The 15655-nt window shown below is 34.5% G+C and overlaps 1 gene segment (V, D, J or C); it reads left to right on the top strand.

Moving 5' to 3' along the window:
* Positions 1-11380, top strand: part of LOC124103946 (T-cell receptor gamma chain C region C10.5-like) — a 52604-nt gene extending 41224 nt beyond the window's left edge. The window contains 4 exon segments of the C gene segment in view: positions 1537-1573; positions 5280-5609; positions 10353-10400; positions 11133-11380. Coding sequence covers positions 1537-1573; positions 5280-5609; positions 10353-10400; positions 11133-11275 — 558 coding nt within the window.
* Positions 11381-15655: the final 4275 nt, after the last annotated feature.

Genomic DNA, 15655 nt, shown 5'->3' with positions numbered 1-15655 from the left:
AGAGCTGCCTTGATACTCAGGCTGTGAAAGATGCAGTAATACTCACTGGTTAGGATCCTCTGAAGGGTAGTTTCAATGCTCTGGATGCTCCAGTAGGTATTTTCATGTCAAGAGGATCAGTCCTTTTCAGCAAGAAATTGTTTAAGGGCTCATCATTATGTTTTGCCATTCTGGAACAGCTCATCAAGTCTCCTATCAAGGGGAACTGGATTGTAAAAAGAAGTTACTTCACAATAAAGCCAGATGTTTATTCTTGTACACATACGAAAAACAAAATACTGATGTATTACGTTAAATATATGTTTATTGTTTGTATGATTATTATGATTGGTTGTCTTTGAAATTAAAGAGATAGGAAATATCTTCCTATTTATATTTACTTTCTTAATTGATTGGTCTACAAAATTAAAAATTATATTGACAAAAGTAGCAGTTGAGAGAAATATTGCATTTTTCATCTTTCCATTCAATTAGGAATTTTTGTTCAGGCTTCATCTGGAAGAAAACTCATAACATTCTCAATGTTCTAAATCATTCAGGTATGCATGGTGGCGACACTGGATACTGTCCCTTCACAAAGCAATGGGAAAGCATTTGCCTATTCATTATTACTCTACAAAGGTGTGAAATAGTATAAACTTTAGAGACCTTAGTCCCAAGTTATAATTACTAATTCATATTAAATTCCTTCACTATTTTTTCTTTTACCAGTGCTGTCTCCAAAAATAGCATTAATTGAGGTTTATTTTAGGCTGATATCTTATCCATGTTGGATTTTTGGATCAGAAGGCTGGAAGAACGTCTTATCATATAAGAGGTTTCACAAAGGCTATGCCATAAGGCCCCCTGTATTGCCTGTCTTATGCCTCTGTTTAACCATAAGATAACCCCCCATATTGGAATTGTTTGGGGAAAGAAAGCCTCTTATTTTCCTGTACTGTCACCATGTTTAAATTCAACATGTCTTCATCTCTATCACAGAACTAACAAACATTTGCATCAATACTCTGATCCTTTGGGCCTCAGCAGATTGGGTCTACAGAAAACACATAGAAACCTGAGATGGCTTTGAGGACCAGGCCTCCTGCCCTTTCTCTGGTCATTGTGCCTTGAAGGTTCAAGCCAACAGTTGGAAGCTGCATTTTAGCATGAGCCGAACAAAAAACATTGAGACTGAGTATTCTGTTGAAAGCTAGAATTCATGTCATGTATCTTGCTACTACTGATTGGGAAAAGAGCCATTATTTTGCACAACACACAGGAAGCCTTTCCACTCACTGACTGCTTATAGTGCTATCGAATCCACTGACATTCTCGTCATTGTTTTAATATAAATAAAACACCAAAATCTTTAAAAGTTATTTGATTTGCTCATAGATCCTGTTATGAGCAAAATTAAGCAGGACCATAACCCTATTTCTTAGGAATTCCAGACCATCATTTGCCATTATAATTTAAAGAACTCAGGGAAGCCACACACATCATACAAAAACCACAACGTTTTTGGTATGGGTAGAATCACTGTGGAATTATGAGAAGGTCTTTGGTGTTGGAACCAAACTTGTTGTCACAGGTGAGTAACAGAAGAATACAATATTTCCAAGGTAATGAAGGGAAGGCAAGAAATGATTCTACCAGAATAACATTATGAATGTTTGGAGAAAAGAGGAGAGTGAGGGAGTTTAATGTGGAAATCTTAGGAGAGATTTTAATACACATTCTTAGCTAATGTACATGATAGACAATATTGTGCAAATACTATAGTAGGATTCGTCTTTGTAGATATGTGAACTTCTATGGATGCTCTTATATAATGATATTATTTAAGTATTTGACACTGGGACAAATGTTATTATTATATACAAGTCAGAGATAGACTCAGTGGACTAGACACATTCCTTGTCCTAGTGGTTAAAACTTTGGGGAAGAGACAGAAGATTTCAGGTAGGTCCACCTGGATCTCTGGTTCCTTCAGAGCTTAGTGAGGTTTGGCAATTATTTTGACCTCAGTTTTCTAATTCATAATAAGGGGTAATAGTATGAACTTAATAAAGTTATGTTAGAACTGAATGAGATAATGAGAAGAAAGTTCTTGGTACATTACACAACACATAATAGATACCCTGTAAATTTTCTTCCAATTCAAACATGAAGTGAGTATCATTTCCACTATGGAGAGATGTTTTGATCCAATAACATTTACTACAGAGCAGAAAATTTCCAGAGGACTCAAGTATAGTTCTAACTGCTGCAATGAAGGTTGCTTTAACATTTGCTCACAGAAAAAAAGAATTAATCTGCAGGTATTTAAGCTTTTTGTTTAAGCAGAATTTATCACTTGTTAATAAAAATAACACTAAAATGTGTTTAAAGAATTTCTGTTGTTATACATGTTCTGAAGTTTAGACCTTTATCTCAATTGAGCATGTCTCTTACATCAATATTTATTTGTCCTACAGTTTATAGCCAATAAGATTACTCTTTTGCATCTTTGTCAGAAAAAAAATTAAATTCACACAGAAAATGGTCAATATATAAAATAAATGAAACCATTAGAATCATATCACAAATCTAAAATGCATATTGAACATGAAATAGCTATTACAACTTAGTTGATGAAATAGAAACAAAAAATAGACTATATTTAAATAAAATATCACATGTAGTTTTGAAATATAACTTCAGTAGTTAATTCAGTTTATATTTGATAAACATATGAAATTCAAATCACTACATCTTAAAATACAAATTAGGTAATATTATTAGGCAAATTAATGTGGGGATAGGAAAGATAGCAGAATGAAACAGACATTATTACTGTATGTATATATGTGAGTACATGACCAATATGATTCTGCAACATGTACACTCAGAAAAATAAGAAATTATATCCCATCAATGTATGACATATCAAAGTGCATAAATGCATTCTACTGTCATGTGTAACTAATGAAAACAAATTAAAAAATGAATTATAAAGGTTTACTGACTTTTTAAATAATATATGTGGTAGTCATTCTATTTACAACTATCATTTTATGTATTGTTAAAAAATGTTTGACCCTGAAAATAGTTGTAATATAGATATCTAAAAGTAATACTTTAGAAGAGCATATAATATAAGAACCAGACCATAGGTACTAACTGCATATAATCAAGTACACTATTTAATGCTTAGTCAACTATTATTGAGAAGGTTATGGAATTTCAAGATTCATTTTATCCTTAAAGCATGAAATTTAAACTATAAAGGAAAAAGGAAAAACGTGATAATGGTGGGAAACTGTTCACAAATGTTTTCCAATCATCATTTAAGTTTCAATTTCTTCATTATAATGAATCAGAATATTGCCCATGTTGTATAACCACATGTCCCTTACATGAACATTAGAGTTCTTAACATATTGATTTTGAATAAAATTATACAAATATAATCAGTTGAAAATTGAAGTTGAAATTTTAGTCTTAAATTTTATAACATGCATTTTAAACTACAAATAATGTATATAGTTGGGTAAATGTATAGTCTCTTACTGTTTGTGTTAAAGCAAGCTGAGTGAAATTTAAAAAGTACACTAGGACCCAATAATATTTATAAAATGTCCAAGAAGATGAATATCTTATGCTTTCTGATTTTGTGTAAAAGTGAGGAGCTTTGCTACACAGACAGAAATCAAGAACTTTTGAGCCTGTCTTCTTAAAAGTGAAATCCAATTCTTCTTTTCTTAAGAAATTGCCTGTTGAATTATTATAACTTCATACTGGACCAAACGGAGTATTTGTAAAGTATTCTAATTTTAATTGGAAATCAACTTGAAATCATTTCATCATTTACATTAAGTCCTTAGTTAAAAATAAATTTAAAACTAGCTAACATCAGATATACATGTCATGTCATTGTAAACTAGTGATGCTTTTTTGTATGTTTTGATATTATATCTGTGACAGACTCTTGAACCATTACTTTTAATCTTACACCAATTATATATGCACATTATTCATCAAGTTAAAATGAAGAGAATAATGGAAGATCAGAACTCAGATGTCAGATATAAGTTTGATACAAACTTTTGGACCCAAACACACGGGTAATGACATGGGACCCTCTCCCTAAACTAGTCACTTCCTATCAAAGCAAGCAAGAAAATACCCCTGGGGTATCAGCAGTGATGCTTGAACTTCATAAGAAATTTAAAATAAAATCTGCTTTTGACAAACATTTTCAAAAGCAATAGTTTTGATAAGCACATTACTTGACAAGATTAACATAATAGAATTTTAGAAATAACAATACAAACTTTTACTAAGAGTTTTGAAAATGTTGCTATTTTGTTTCAAAAATCAAGACACTGTGAAATTTGGAAGTACAGGGTTAAATACTTCCCAACCCAAAAGCCTGGAGTAGTTCACATGTGAATGTGAGATGTTGTAAAAGATTAGAAATTAGTTAGGAAAACCCAAAAAGCTTCAGATCTGGGCAAGGGATATACATTTGAATCTGAGAGATAGACATCAAAAAGTAAGTCTTCACAGAAATAACTGTTCAGTAAAATAAGTGACAGTGTATTATTAAAAAACATACACACACAAAAAAAGCCCATCTCCTGTCACTTATTCATATGAGAAATAAGATAAATAATGTGCATTCTAGAATCAGCTAAATGAAGACAGGCTTTCACAATATCACAGAGCATGAGACTGTGAGTTATATGTCCAGAGAGCAGAAGAGACAAAGAATGGGCAAGGGAAGTACTTTAGAAGAGAGCACAGAGCCTCATCTAGACAGATCACTAAAGTGGCCTGGCTGTCTTCCCCTCCTCTGAATTGCACTTTGACAATATGCTCCACTATCAGAAAACAAGAGATAGGGGAAAAAAGTGGGGTTGTGAATGTAGAAAGCCTTGTTTATGAACAGTTAGAAGTCACAACCCACTTAGCATGTGAAGAAGGCAACAAAGATCAAGTTTTTATCCAAGCTCTGCCACTCTATGGCTGTGACTTTTGACAAGTAACTTAACTTCCTTGCACATCTCTAAAGTAAGAACAATAATAAATACTTTGCAACCTATGAGGAATGAAAGGCCATGGTGGGCACAAATTAAATGACAACTTGTCTTCCTACTGTCTTCTTTATTGAAATGAAATGTTATAGACATCAAAAAGTCTATACATGGAAAGGTTTATCACTTTCTTTTCAATATGTGCTTAGTTACTGCAAACAAGTAATATTTGTATTTCTTTAATTATTCTCTTAAATTGATATTGTATTTCTTCTACAGATAAAAGCTCTGATGCAGACATTTTCCCCAAGCCCACAATTTTCCTTCCTTCAGTTGCTGAAATAAATCTCCATAAGGCTGGGACACATCTTTGTGTTCTTGAGAACTTTTTCCCTGATGTTATTAAGGTATATTGGAAAGAGAAAGGTGGTGATAGGATTCTGGAATCCCAGCCCGGAAATACCATGAAGACTAAAGATACATACATGAAGATGAGCTGGCTCACCGTGACTGGAAAGTCAATGGATAAAGAGCACAGATGTATCATCAAACATGAGAAAAATAAAGGAGGAGTTGATCAAGAGATTCTCTTTCCTGCAGTGAATAAAGGTATGTGCATTTGTATGTAAATATAAACTTCCAGAAAAAATATTTGAAAGGGAATCATTCACCTTTTCAATCAAGTAGTAATGAAAAACAAGTATAAGTCTTTCTTAAAAATCATATTTCAGGGTAGTATGAATTCCCTGTTATTTTCCTTATTGAAATAAAATGTTATAGACATCAAAAAGTCTATACATGGAAAGATTTATCTTAGCCTTTCTCACTTTCTTTTCAATATTTAAAAAATTAAAACCACAGACTGCATTTTTAAAATTTTGTGTGGATTAAACAAAACAACATACATAAAAGCATTTAGCAGAATGTTAATGCTGAAAAGTAATTTCCACTTTTGATGATTTTATTTGATTTAGAAATCAGAACAATTACAGATCTTTCAGGAATGTTCTGCCATATAAGCAAGTCACAGACTTCAATCTTGCCATGCACAAAGTTCAATGTACAAAGAAGGAGTATTTAGTTAACAAAATGATGCTCAGCAGGACTTAGAGCATAGTTCAAAAAGCAAGAAATAATATATGAATCAAATGCATGATATGTCAAAATCATTGTATTGGCTTGAGCAACTAATAAAAAAGAAAGAAAGAAACAACCTTGGCCACTGAAGTTTTGTGGTGGCCTGAGTTGTTCTGATTTTTATTTTATATATTACTGTTAGACAAAATTTCCTAACGTATGCTTGAATGAGGCTAACATGTATGAAGAGAGTTCATTTCTCTGCGATGCATATATTTCTTGCCATTAGTAAATGCAGCTACATAACATTTCCTGTTCTGCTAGCACACACCAGGACTGAGTTGGAATATGGATGAATAGTCTAGGATTAGTGCCCCAAGTACTTCCTGCTGCAGCCAAGAGTGAATCCTCTTTCCCTATCACTCAGGATCACACATAACTCAGAACCCATGTCCCAGAAGAATCCTTTTTGATGCAGTAGGGTACAATCCACACAGCTGGGCAGAGGCCTGAATGTGCAGAGGCCTTGCAGTGGTCCAGTGACTCACCAGGCATCACAGTCCTGAGTGTTAAACATCAGTCGAAATGCCCCACTGGGCATGGGAAGCAATCTGTTTGTAATTTTCCTTATGACTGCAAGACCAATTTTTACCAGTAAGGAACATGCACGTGGCAAAAGGGGTGAAGACCTTTGCCACAAACCACCGAGATTTCCCAAGTAAGGCTTCAGTCTCTGGGACCCTTACTTTCTGCAATGACCAATGAGGTTGCCTGATTTTCCCTGGAGATATGACAAAGATCAAATGAAATACTGTCAGCAGAAAAAAGCTAGATCATGGATTCAGTTATTTATTTATTGCACTTATTTATAGCCTTTCCTAAAACAAACTAAAGTAAGAATACAAAGACAGTCCCAATTTTCTATTTCCCTTGCTGAGAAACAGAAGAGAGACAAATATGTAAAGCACAAGGTTAAGTCAACCACTATGCTTACGTGCCCAAATACGTTCAGATTTTTTCTAGTGATCAGGGAAAAATAAAAATAATAATAATTTCCATAGTGATGAATATCATGTAAGAGAGAGGCTTCAGTTTAATAATGATTTACTAGGCACTAAATTTTAAAACAAATTCCTCTCATGAACTTCCATGGCTCCAGAGCTGAGGAGGGAGCTTCTGTCCATGTCATTCTAAAGTGCTTTTCCAGTGGTGATTCTTGAAAAATTTTTTATACAGATAGCACTTAGAAGTACAAATGAATGAAATTATTATTTTTATGGTAAATAAAGTTAATCAGTTCCACTTTATAACCAATATTGACTTAGTCAACTTAGAATACACAGATTTTATTTTTAAGGACTCTGCTTTATTCTTTTTTACCTCAATCAGTTCAAATCAGTTCATGATGATAGTGATTTTCATTTATCTTTTAGTGAATAAAGTCACTTTAAGAAAACTAATATACTTTCAAGATCCAAAAGTCAGTGATTGAAAATATTTCAAATCTAAACATGACAATACTCACATTTATGTTTTGGGACAAACTCCAAAAGGCCTATACCCCAACTGCATCTTTAAAAGTATAAACAGAAAACTCAGTGTTCAACGAAAATCCATATTGGAAGTATATTCATAAGAACAAGAACATATCTAGAGAAAAATAATAAAATAAAACAACCATTGTGACTCTGTCTTTTAATCAGTTAAAAATGTAATTTTTGTAACATTTTTGATTTTTTAAAAATGGTGTGTGTGTATATATATATGCACACAATTATATGCATAAGGCTATATACACATATATACATATGTGTGTGTGTGTGTGTATAACCTCTAGTTTTATTCAGAGAGTTAGAAATGTGACTTGGCCTCTCTTTCTCTTCTCTGAAAGACTTTCATGGAAATGCTGAGCTCCTGAAACAGGAAAAGGTCTTTGGCTAAGAATAATTAAGATCCTATAGGAGAAGATTTCCCTTTTGTCCACATTGGTGGAATTATTTATCTATAAATTATTTTGTGTATGTTTCTATGGATTATTTTAAAAACTACTTCCCTCATGTACATGAAGCATTTAACCAGGATCTTGGCACAGCAGTGTTCATTTAATAGTTACTAGATTGTGTCAGTATTGACATCCTCATGCCCACAAATATCACATCTCTAGCAATTCATGTGCATGAACCAGGGACATTGGGAATATACATGACTTGGAAAGATATAGCTGCTGTCTTCTGTTCAGATGAGGAATTTCTTTAAATCAGACTCCTTTGAATGTGTTTGATTCTGTTGTCAACTCAGATTGGATGGATTTCTTTGGGGCTCAACATTTCACGTTAGTAATGTGTGCTGGATCCTGTAAAGATGCCAATTTTCTGCTTCTTATTCCATTGAATATGTATTTGTGGATCACTACCTTTGGGTAATTTCCTGGGTGAGGAGCTATGAATACAGAGCAGAAACACATAGTCTTGGATGTGCATTCAGGTTGTGATAGAAGGAAAAAGAAATGTAACATTTTTGAAGTTCACTTTTTTGGATAGAACAAAACAGTTGTAATTTAAAAATACATATGTATGTATACATATGTGTGTATATACATATACACAAACATATACATATATAAACTTTTGGAACTTCATCATCTTCATTTGCATATCCATAACATACAAGTACTATTAACTGAATCAGACAACAGTTATTTTTGAAACAGTGAGGCTCCCATTTTTAATGTGTATCTCTCTCGTATGTGTGGACAAATTGAATACATTAAATATCGGATAATAGAGTTGAATAATTGACTGCTATTTGCTCTCATTGCTTTTAGTTTTCACCACAATGAAACCCAGAGAAGCCAATTTGAAAGATGGATATGGTGAGTTTTAGAATGTGCTTGCCTTCATCTCATGCCATATCATTTGTCCACTATTGATCATCCTAACTTTTGAACTTCCTTCATGTAAGTAGAAAACTCAGAATGTCTGGTTGCTTCAGAATAGACTGAATGGCATTTCACATTATCCATCATTTCCTTCATGTCACATTAATACAGAAAACTACTGATCTTTTTATGAGTAGTAAATTAGAGGATATAGTACAACGCTCTGAAGCATTTCAACAAAGGGAATTCATTCATTTACTTGATTCTTGTTTGTATGACTAGAGAAAGAATGATATCAAGTTACTCTAGCTTTGTTTTGTAATCGTAGGTAAATGAAATTGTCAGTCTCAGTCTCTGTTTGGAGAATTAGAAATGTGACTTGGCCTATTTTTTTCCTCCCCAGAAGGAATCGTGCTGAAATGCTCAGCTCCTATTATTTTAAATAGGTGGCATTGTCTAAGGGTACTAAAGATATTAGGAGATTATGTTATCTCTACTCATTACTTTCTCACATTTATGTGCATTATTTTACAAAGTAATTTGCACAAGCCCTCTTTTAATTTCCCTCAACATCCTTTGAATTCTGGCCCTGCCACTCGCTGGTATGATTCTTGGAAGGCTAAATGTACTCTTTACATTTTATTTTCTCATTCATGGCACGGGAACTTTCATGATACAACACTTAAGAGTGAATGAAGACTTAAAACAATACAAAGCTTGTGAGGCATTAAAATAGTGCCTATCAAATAGTGATCAATCAATAGGTACCAATTTCATGAATATTGATGTGTCATGTCCACAGTCACCATACCTCCAGAAAATTATGTGCATCAATAAAGAATATTGGAGATACGTATGAGGTGGAAAGGTACAGCTGCTTTCCTGTATTTACATTAAAAATTTCTCTAAATCAGACTCTTTCCTCCCAGTGTTGATTCTAGGAGTAGATGGATTCTTTTGGGGTTCAGCACTTTGAATTAGTGGTGTTTGCTGGATTCTATGAAGCAGACAATTTTCTATTTATTTTTTCATTGAACGTGTATTTGAGTATCACTGTTTTGGAGCACATACTGGATGAGGAGCTGTTAATACAGCAGAAAACTAGAGAGACTTGGATATCATATTCCAGTTGTGGTAAAAAGGAAAAAGTTATCCATCATGAAGGTCAACATCTTTCTTTACAAAAACATAATATATGAAAGATACTTACTGAATTACATAGAGTGGATCTAATTACTTTTTAAATTATGGGGAACATATTTCAAATTATTGTCTCTCTGTTCTTGACAGACTTATGTATTTATTTATATGCATAGTAAGTATAAGTGTGCACGTATACATACACTTTTAACTAATAGAGGAATTATTGACTAGTACTTGCTCTCTTTTTCTTTTAGCTGTCACCACTATTAATCCCAAAGAAGCTGATCTGGAAGTTGAAAATGGTAGGTTTTAGTGTATGTTTACTTTTGAAATTCCCTAGATTAAGGAAAAGCCAGAGTACCTGCATGTTGCAAAATAGACTAAGTCACATTTTAATTAACCCACCATAACCTAGAACTTAGAGTGCATAAATACAACTCTTGTGTCAAGTTTTATTCAGAGAAATAGAGATGTGACTGTTCTACCTTCTAGGAAATAATTGAACAAAAATACTCCCCCCACTAAAATGGGCTAGTTAAAAAATATCTCATGTGCTGAGAGTAATTAAAATACAAGAAGATTTTCTACTATACTCTTTATACTAAATTTTTAATTCATTATATGGGACCATCCATAATTCAGACTACTTAACACATTTGGCATTTGGTTAGTGGATGGTGAATATTATCTATTATATTTACTTAGAGACATATTGAGGGTGAAGAGAATCTAAAATCTAGTTTCACACATACGTTTGTCTTTCACTGGATTCAAACATTACAAGCAAAGTCTTAATGTTTTAATATTATGAGGTTCTAAGTGAGTATGGCAGAGGTTGTTAATGGACTTGACTTGCAAGCTGAGCCTTGCACTGAGTGGTTTGGGTGGGAGTGGTAGATGTTGACCTTTGGGGTTTGGTGGGGGTGGTGTCACTTCAGTGTAGGTCACCAAAAATAAATACCTGTGGCACCCTCCCCCATGAGGGGGCTTTTCCTGTCAAAGATGGGTGAAACTAATTGCCTGACTTCTCTTAGATGCACTGAGGCTGCAGCTCACATACACCTCTGCCTACTGGACCTACCTCCTCCTGCTGCTCAAGAGTGTGGTCTACTTGGCCATCATCACCTTCTGTCTGCTTAGAAGAACAGCTGTTGGTGGCAATGGGAAGAGCTCCTAACAGATGGTAGCATAACACGGTCATATTATCTTTATAGTTTATTTTCCTGAAAAGTTTCTGCTTAGGACTTAGCAGACTAGCAGCTAGGTTCAGGCTTCTCAGTTTTCATATGTATTCTTTTGTCATTATTGCATAAAGATTTTTCAAACCAGTGAAAACTCCAGGAATTTCATCTTCTAACAAGAAGCCCATGGTAGCCTCTGGCCTCACTGTAAAAAAAAATCAATATTCTTTTCCATCTTTTAAAATATGCACCTCATTATCATTATTCTAGTTCATTCCCATATTGCTTTGTTTATCGATCTATAGAAAATTTCCTCAAATTAAATAGTTTCAGACTTTTAGGCAAAATTACACATTCATTGACATCTGAATGAAGCAATAATAACAAACACTTGTATAGTGCTCACTATGTACCAGATACTGGATTAATTGTGTGCTACCTCATCTAATTCTCACAAGCACATCTTGAGTTATGTACAATTTCATCTATCTATAGAAGGGGAAATTGAAGCACCAAGGGCTAACAAGTCCCCGAGAGCTAATAAGCAACAGAATTTCCAGAATTTCCTAAACATCTTCTAACAAGAAGCCCATGGTAGCCTCTGACCACTCCAGCCAGCCCAAATCATCAAAGCCTTGGTAGAAATGGCATGTAGCTTCTAATCACAGCCTTTAGGGTCTTGTAACCAGAGACCATTAAAACCCTTACATTCTGTACACCCCAAAGCAGCCTTCTTTGCTACTTGGCTTCTGTGTTTGCTTTTTTCTTTTTTCTTTTTTTTAAATAGGATAACTTCATTTATGTATGAGACTAAATTTCTAAAGACAATATTGGTAAAAATAAACTAGCAATGTATAAAGAATGAATAAAAAGTGTTTCTTCCAGATATACAAGAATGGGTTAACATAAAATCCTTGAGTAGAATTTATCACATGAATTGTATTGTTAAATCTTATTACCAGGCTTTTTTTTCCTGTGTGTCATTTTTTCTAATTTATTTTATTTATTTATTTTTATTTATATATGACAGCAGAATGCATTACAATTCTTATTACACATATAAAGCACAATTTTTCATATCTCTGTTTGCATACACAGTATATTGACACCAATTTGTGCCTTCATACCTGCATTTTGGATAATAATGATCATCACATTTCACCATCATTAATAACCCCATCCCCTCCCTTCCCCTCAAACCCCTACCCTATCTAGAGTTCATCTATTCCTTCCATGCTCCCACTCCCTATCCCACTATGAATCAGCCTCCTTTATGTCAAAGAAAACATTCAGCATTTGGTTTTTAGGAATACAGTTTACTTGGGGCCAGTTGTACTTTAAATGGATGAAACTGAATGAAGGTCCACAGTGAGGAGCATCATTACAACTAGCCATGACTTCAAGCCTTGGTGTTAACAAGGGTCCAACACTGATTTCCAATTCTGTTCCTGAGATAGGGATCATGGGATTACCTTGAGGCACAAGCTCCATAGCCAAATGAAGACACTCACATTTCTGCTCTTTTAAAGATGGTAGGCTCGAGTTCATTGGGTTGAAGACATTCACATGAAAACAGGAAAACAACTAATGTTACTTGGCTCTGTGTGTGCTGAGCTCTGTGCTAGAGTCTCAAAAGCAACATATTTCCCCATACTCACTATAACAACGTAAGTGCTGCAATAAACCCCAAGGGGTAGTGAAACAGAGGAGTTGTGTTGCTGGACCCAAGTTCTTGGGTCTAGAATGTCGTATTTGGGTGACCTCAAAGTCTTGCTATCTCTCTGCCATAATTTCTTCCTACAAATGAAGTTGAATTCCCTGTGTCCTGGAGCTCTGTGGGTTAGGTGAGTTGGTAATGCTTGGTGCAGACAAGCAAGTCTGCCACAGCACTTGCACATGCTCCACTCTACATTAGAAATTGTGGGGACCACACTCACATACAGTCAAAAGCACCAAAGACAATCTCTGTTCTTCTCTACAGAGAGGATGGGTGCGATGGAGCAGGGACTTAGCTTCTACCAGGCACCAGGCATTCCATGAACCCTCTATGATCCCTTTTAAGGTAGGCACAATTATGGTGTATAGTTGATAGACTGGAAAATATAATTTTTCTATTAAGGTCATTTTTTAAGTGATACTCATAATTTTAATTCAGGTCTCTGTGAACCCAGAATCTAAGTAGATACCCATATGTAATTGACACAATAGAATCTCTTTCTTTCACACATTTTAATTTGAAAAAATAAAATACAATCAAACACATGTTGTGCTTCTTTACTAAAGGCATTCTCCAATGAGTCAGGGTTTCCTTAAGGCTTTGAGTGCATAAAGAAGTTTTCTCTTCACATACACATCATTCCACTTGTTTGCCACTAACTTCCAAATTGTCTTTTCTCTTTAAAGTGTGACCTACTCTGGAATTGCTATCATTTGTCCCCTTGTTTTAGGTAGAATAGAATTTCTCCCTTCCATTTTAAGTGTGCATCCTTGATCGGCCACTTCTCTTTTGGGGAAAAAACTGTGAAATTCAGGTCCTCTCTGGGTATAAGTTCTGACTTCCTAGCTCCTTCCATAGACTGACTGAGCCCTGAGTTCCTCACAATCACCTTGGGGAGCATTCTGAGGTGTCCAGCTGTGTTTCTGAGGCAAGAGGTTGGTTATGCATCCTTATTGGTCCAGTCTTTTCCACCACAACACAATTTCCCCCATGTAATGAGGCCCCATGGTGTGGTAGGAGGAATCCTGGACCAGGAGTCACACTTCACAGCCAAATAGAGCAATGGCTACTTAGTCGGCCCTAACTAGCTATACCATTTGCTCTTTTTATTAAAATGACACATAAAATCTGTACATATTTATGAAAGCTTGTGGTATTGATACATGTGTACTTTATAAATGTTTAAATTAAAGTAAGAGTATATATCTCCTCAAGTATTTACCATGTTGCCATTAAAACATTCAAAATTCTTTTCCACCTTTTAAAATATGCACCTCATTATCATTATTCTATTTCATTCCCATATTGCTTTGGTTATCCATCTTTAGAAAAAATGTCTCAAATTAAATAGTTTCAGACTTTTAGGCAAAATTACACATTCAGTGATTGCCATCCAAATGAAGCAATAATAACAAACACTATACAGTGCTCACTATGTACCAGATATTGGTTTAATTGTGTGCTATCTCATTTAATTCTCACGAGCATATCTTGAGTGATGTACAACTTCATCTGTCTATAGAAGGGGAAACTGAAGCACCAATGGCTAACAAGTCCCCCAGAGCTAATAAGCAACAGAATTTCCTAAACAGCCTGACTTCAGCATCTATGCTCTTACATTCTATATTTTTTTGCTCCTAGAATAAAAACTATGATGCTTCATTAAAATCTCCAAGCTAATCCCCCAAATCCAAAGACCAAATGTTTTCTCTGATATATTGGTACTAATTCACAATATGGGGGTGGGGTGTTAGGGAAGAATAAAAGTACTTTGGATTACACAATAGAATGAATTAGATATTTCTATGTGCATAAAAATGTAATTATACATCATATACAACCAGAAGAATGAGAAGTTATACTCCATATATTTAATTATGTCAGAATATATTCTACTGTCGTGTATAGCTTAAAAAAATTGTGAAGAGAGTGGCCTCCTTACCAGCTGCATTTCCTCTGCTGGCTCCTGTGCTGTTCTTACTATTAGAGGGCTAGAAGCCAACCTGCCACACAATTTTCATGCTGGGAAAACCTTTACACACTGAGCTTCAACCCACCAATAGGCCTTCTGTGACTCAAGTCCACGCCACATGGCTGGATGAAATAAACAGGAGAATAGTGGGCTTCATCCACAGGTGGTCAATGGAAAAATGGGGTAAATGTTTATACAGTTTCACAACATAGACAGTTGAGTCTCAATTATCATTCATTGAATTAGAGTATTTCATGTACTTCTTATCTTTAAAAAACTTAAATAATTTCATATGTTTTCAATCATTTTACAAAGCAAAAATTTCCAGAAAAGAGTTCTCAAAAAGTTCTCTTCACTGCTTTGAAATTATTTTCCCCATGAACTTCATTTTTGTGAAGGCTTTTGTCTAAATATCAAACTACACTGATTAATTGATTTTCTGCATTGTATAATCAAGGTCCCATACAGCTGTCAAACTAGAAATTCAGAGTGCTAAGACAGAACCAGAGATAATACACCATGATAATATAATTCAGCCAAAAGACTAGAATTCAACATTTTTGTGAGCCATGAACACTTATGTCACTGAATGCATGGTTCCCACCTTCTTCTATTAGACTAGTTATTGGTTTGCTTTTTGTTTTCTTTAAAGATATACCACTTAACATCAGGAATTTCACAGGGAAG

The sequence above is a fragment of the Marmota monax genome, unplaced genomic scaffold, assembly GCF_021218885.2.
Source record: "Marmota monax isolate L192 unplaced genomic scaffold, Marmota_monax_Labrador192_F-V1.1 WCK01_AAM20220418_F8-fsc00107, whole genome shotgun sequence".
NCBI lineage: Eukaryota > Metazoa > Chordata > Mammalia > Rodentia > Sciuridae > Marmota > Marmota monax.
The sequence above is the reverse complement of the archived record's forward strand: the minus strand, read 5'-3'. Positions and strand labels throughout refer to the sequence as shown.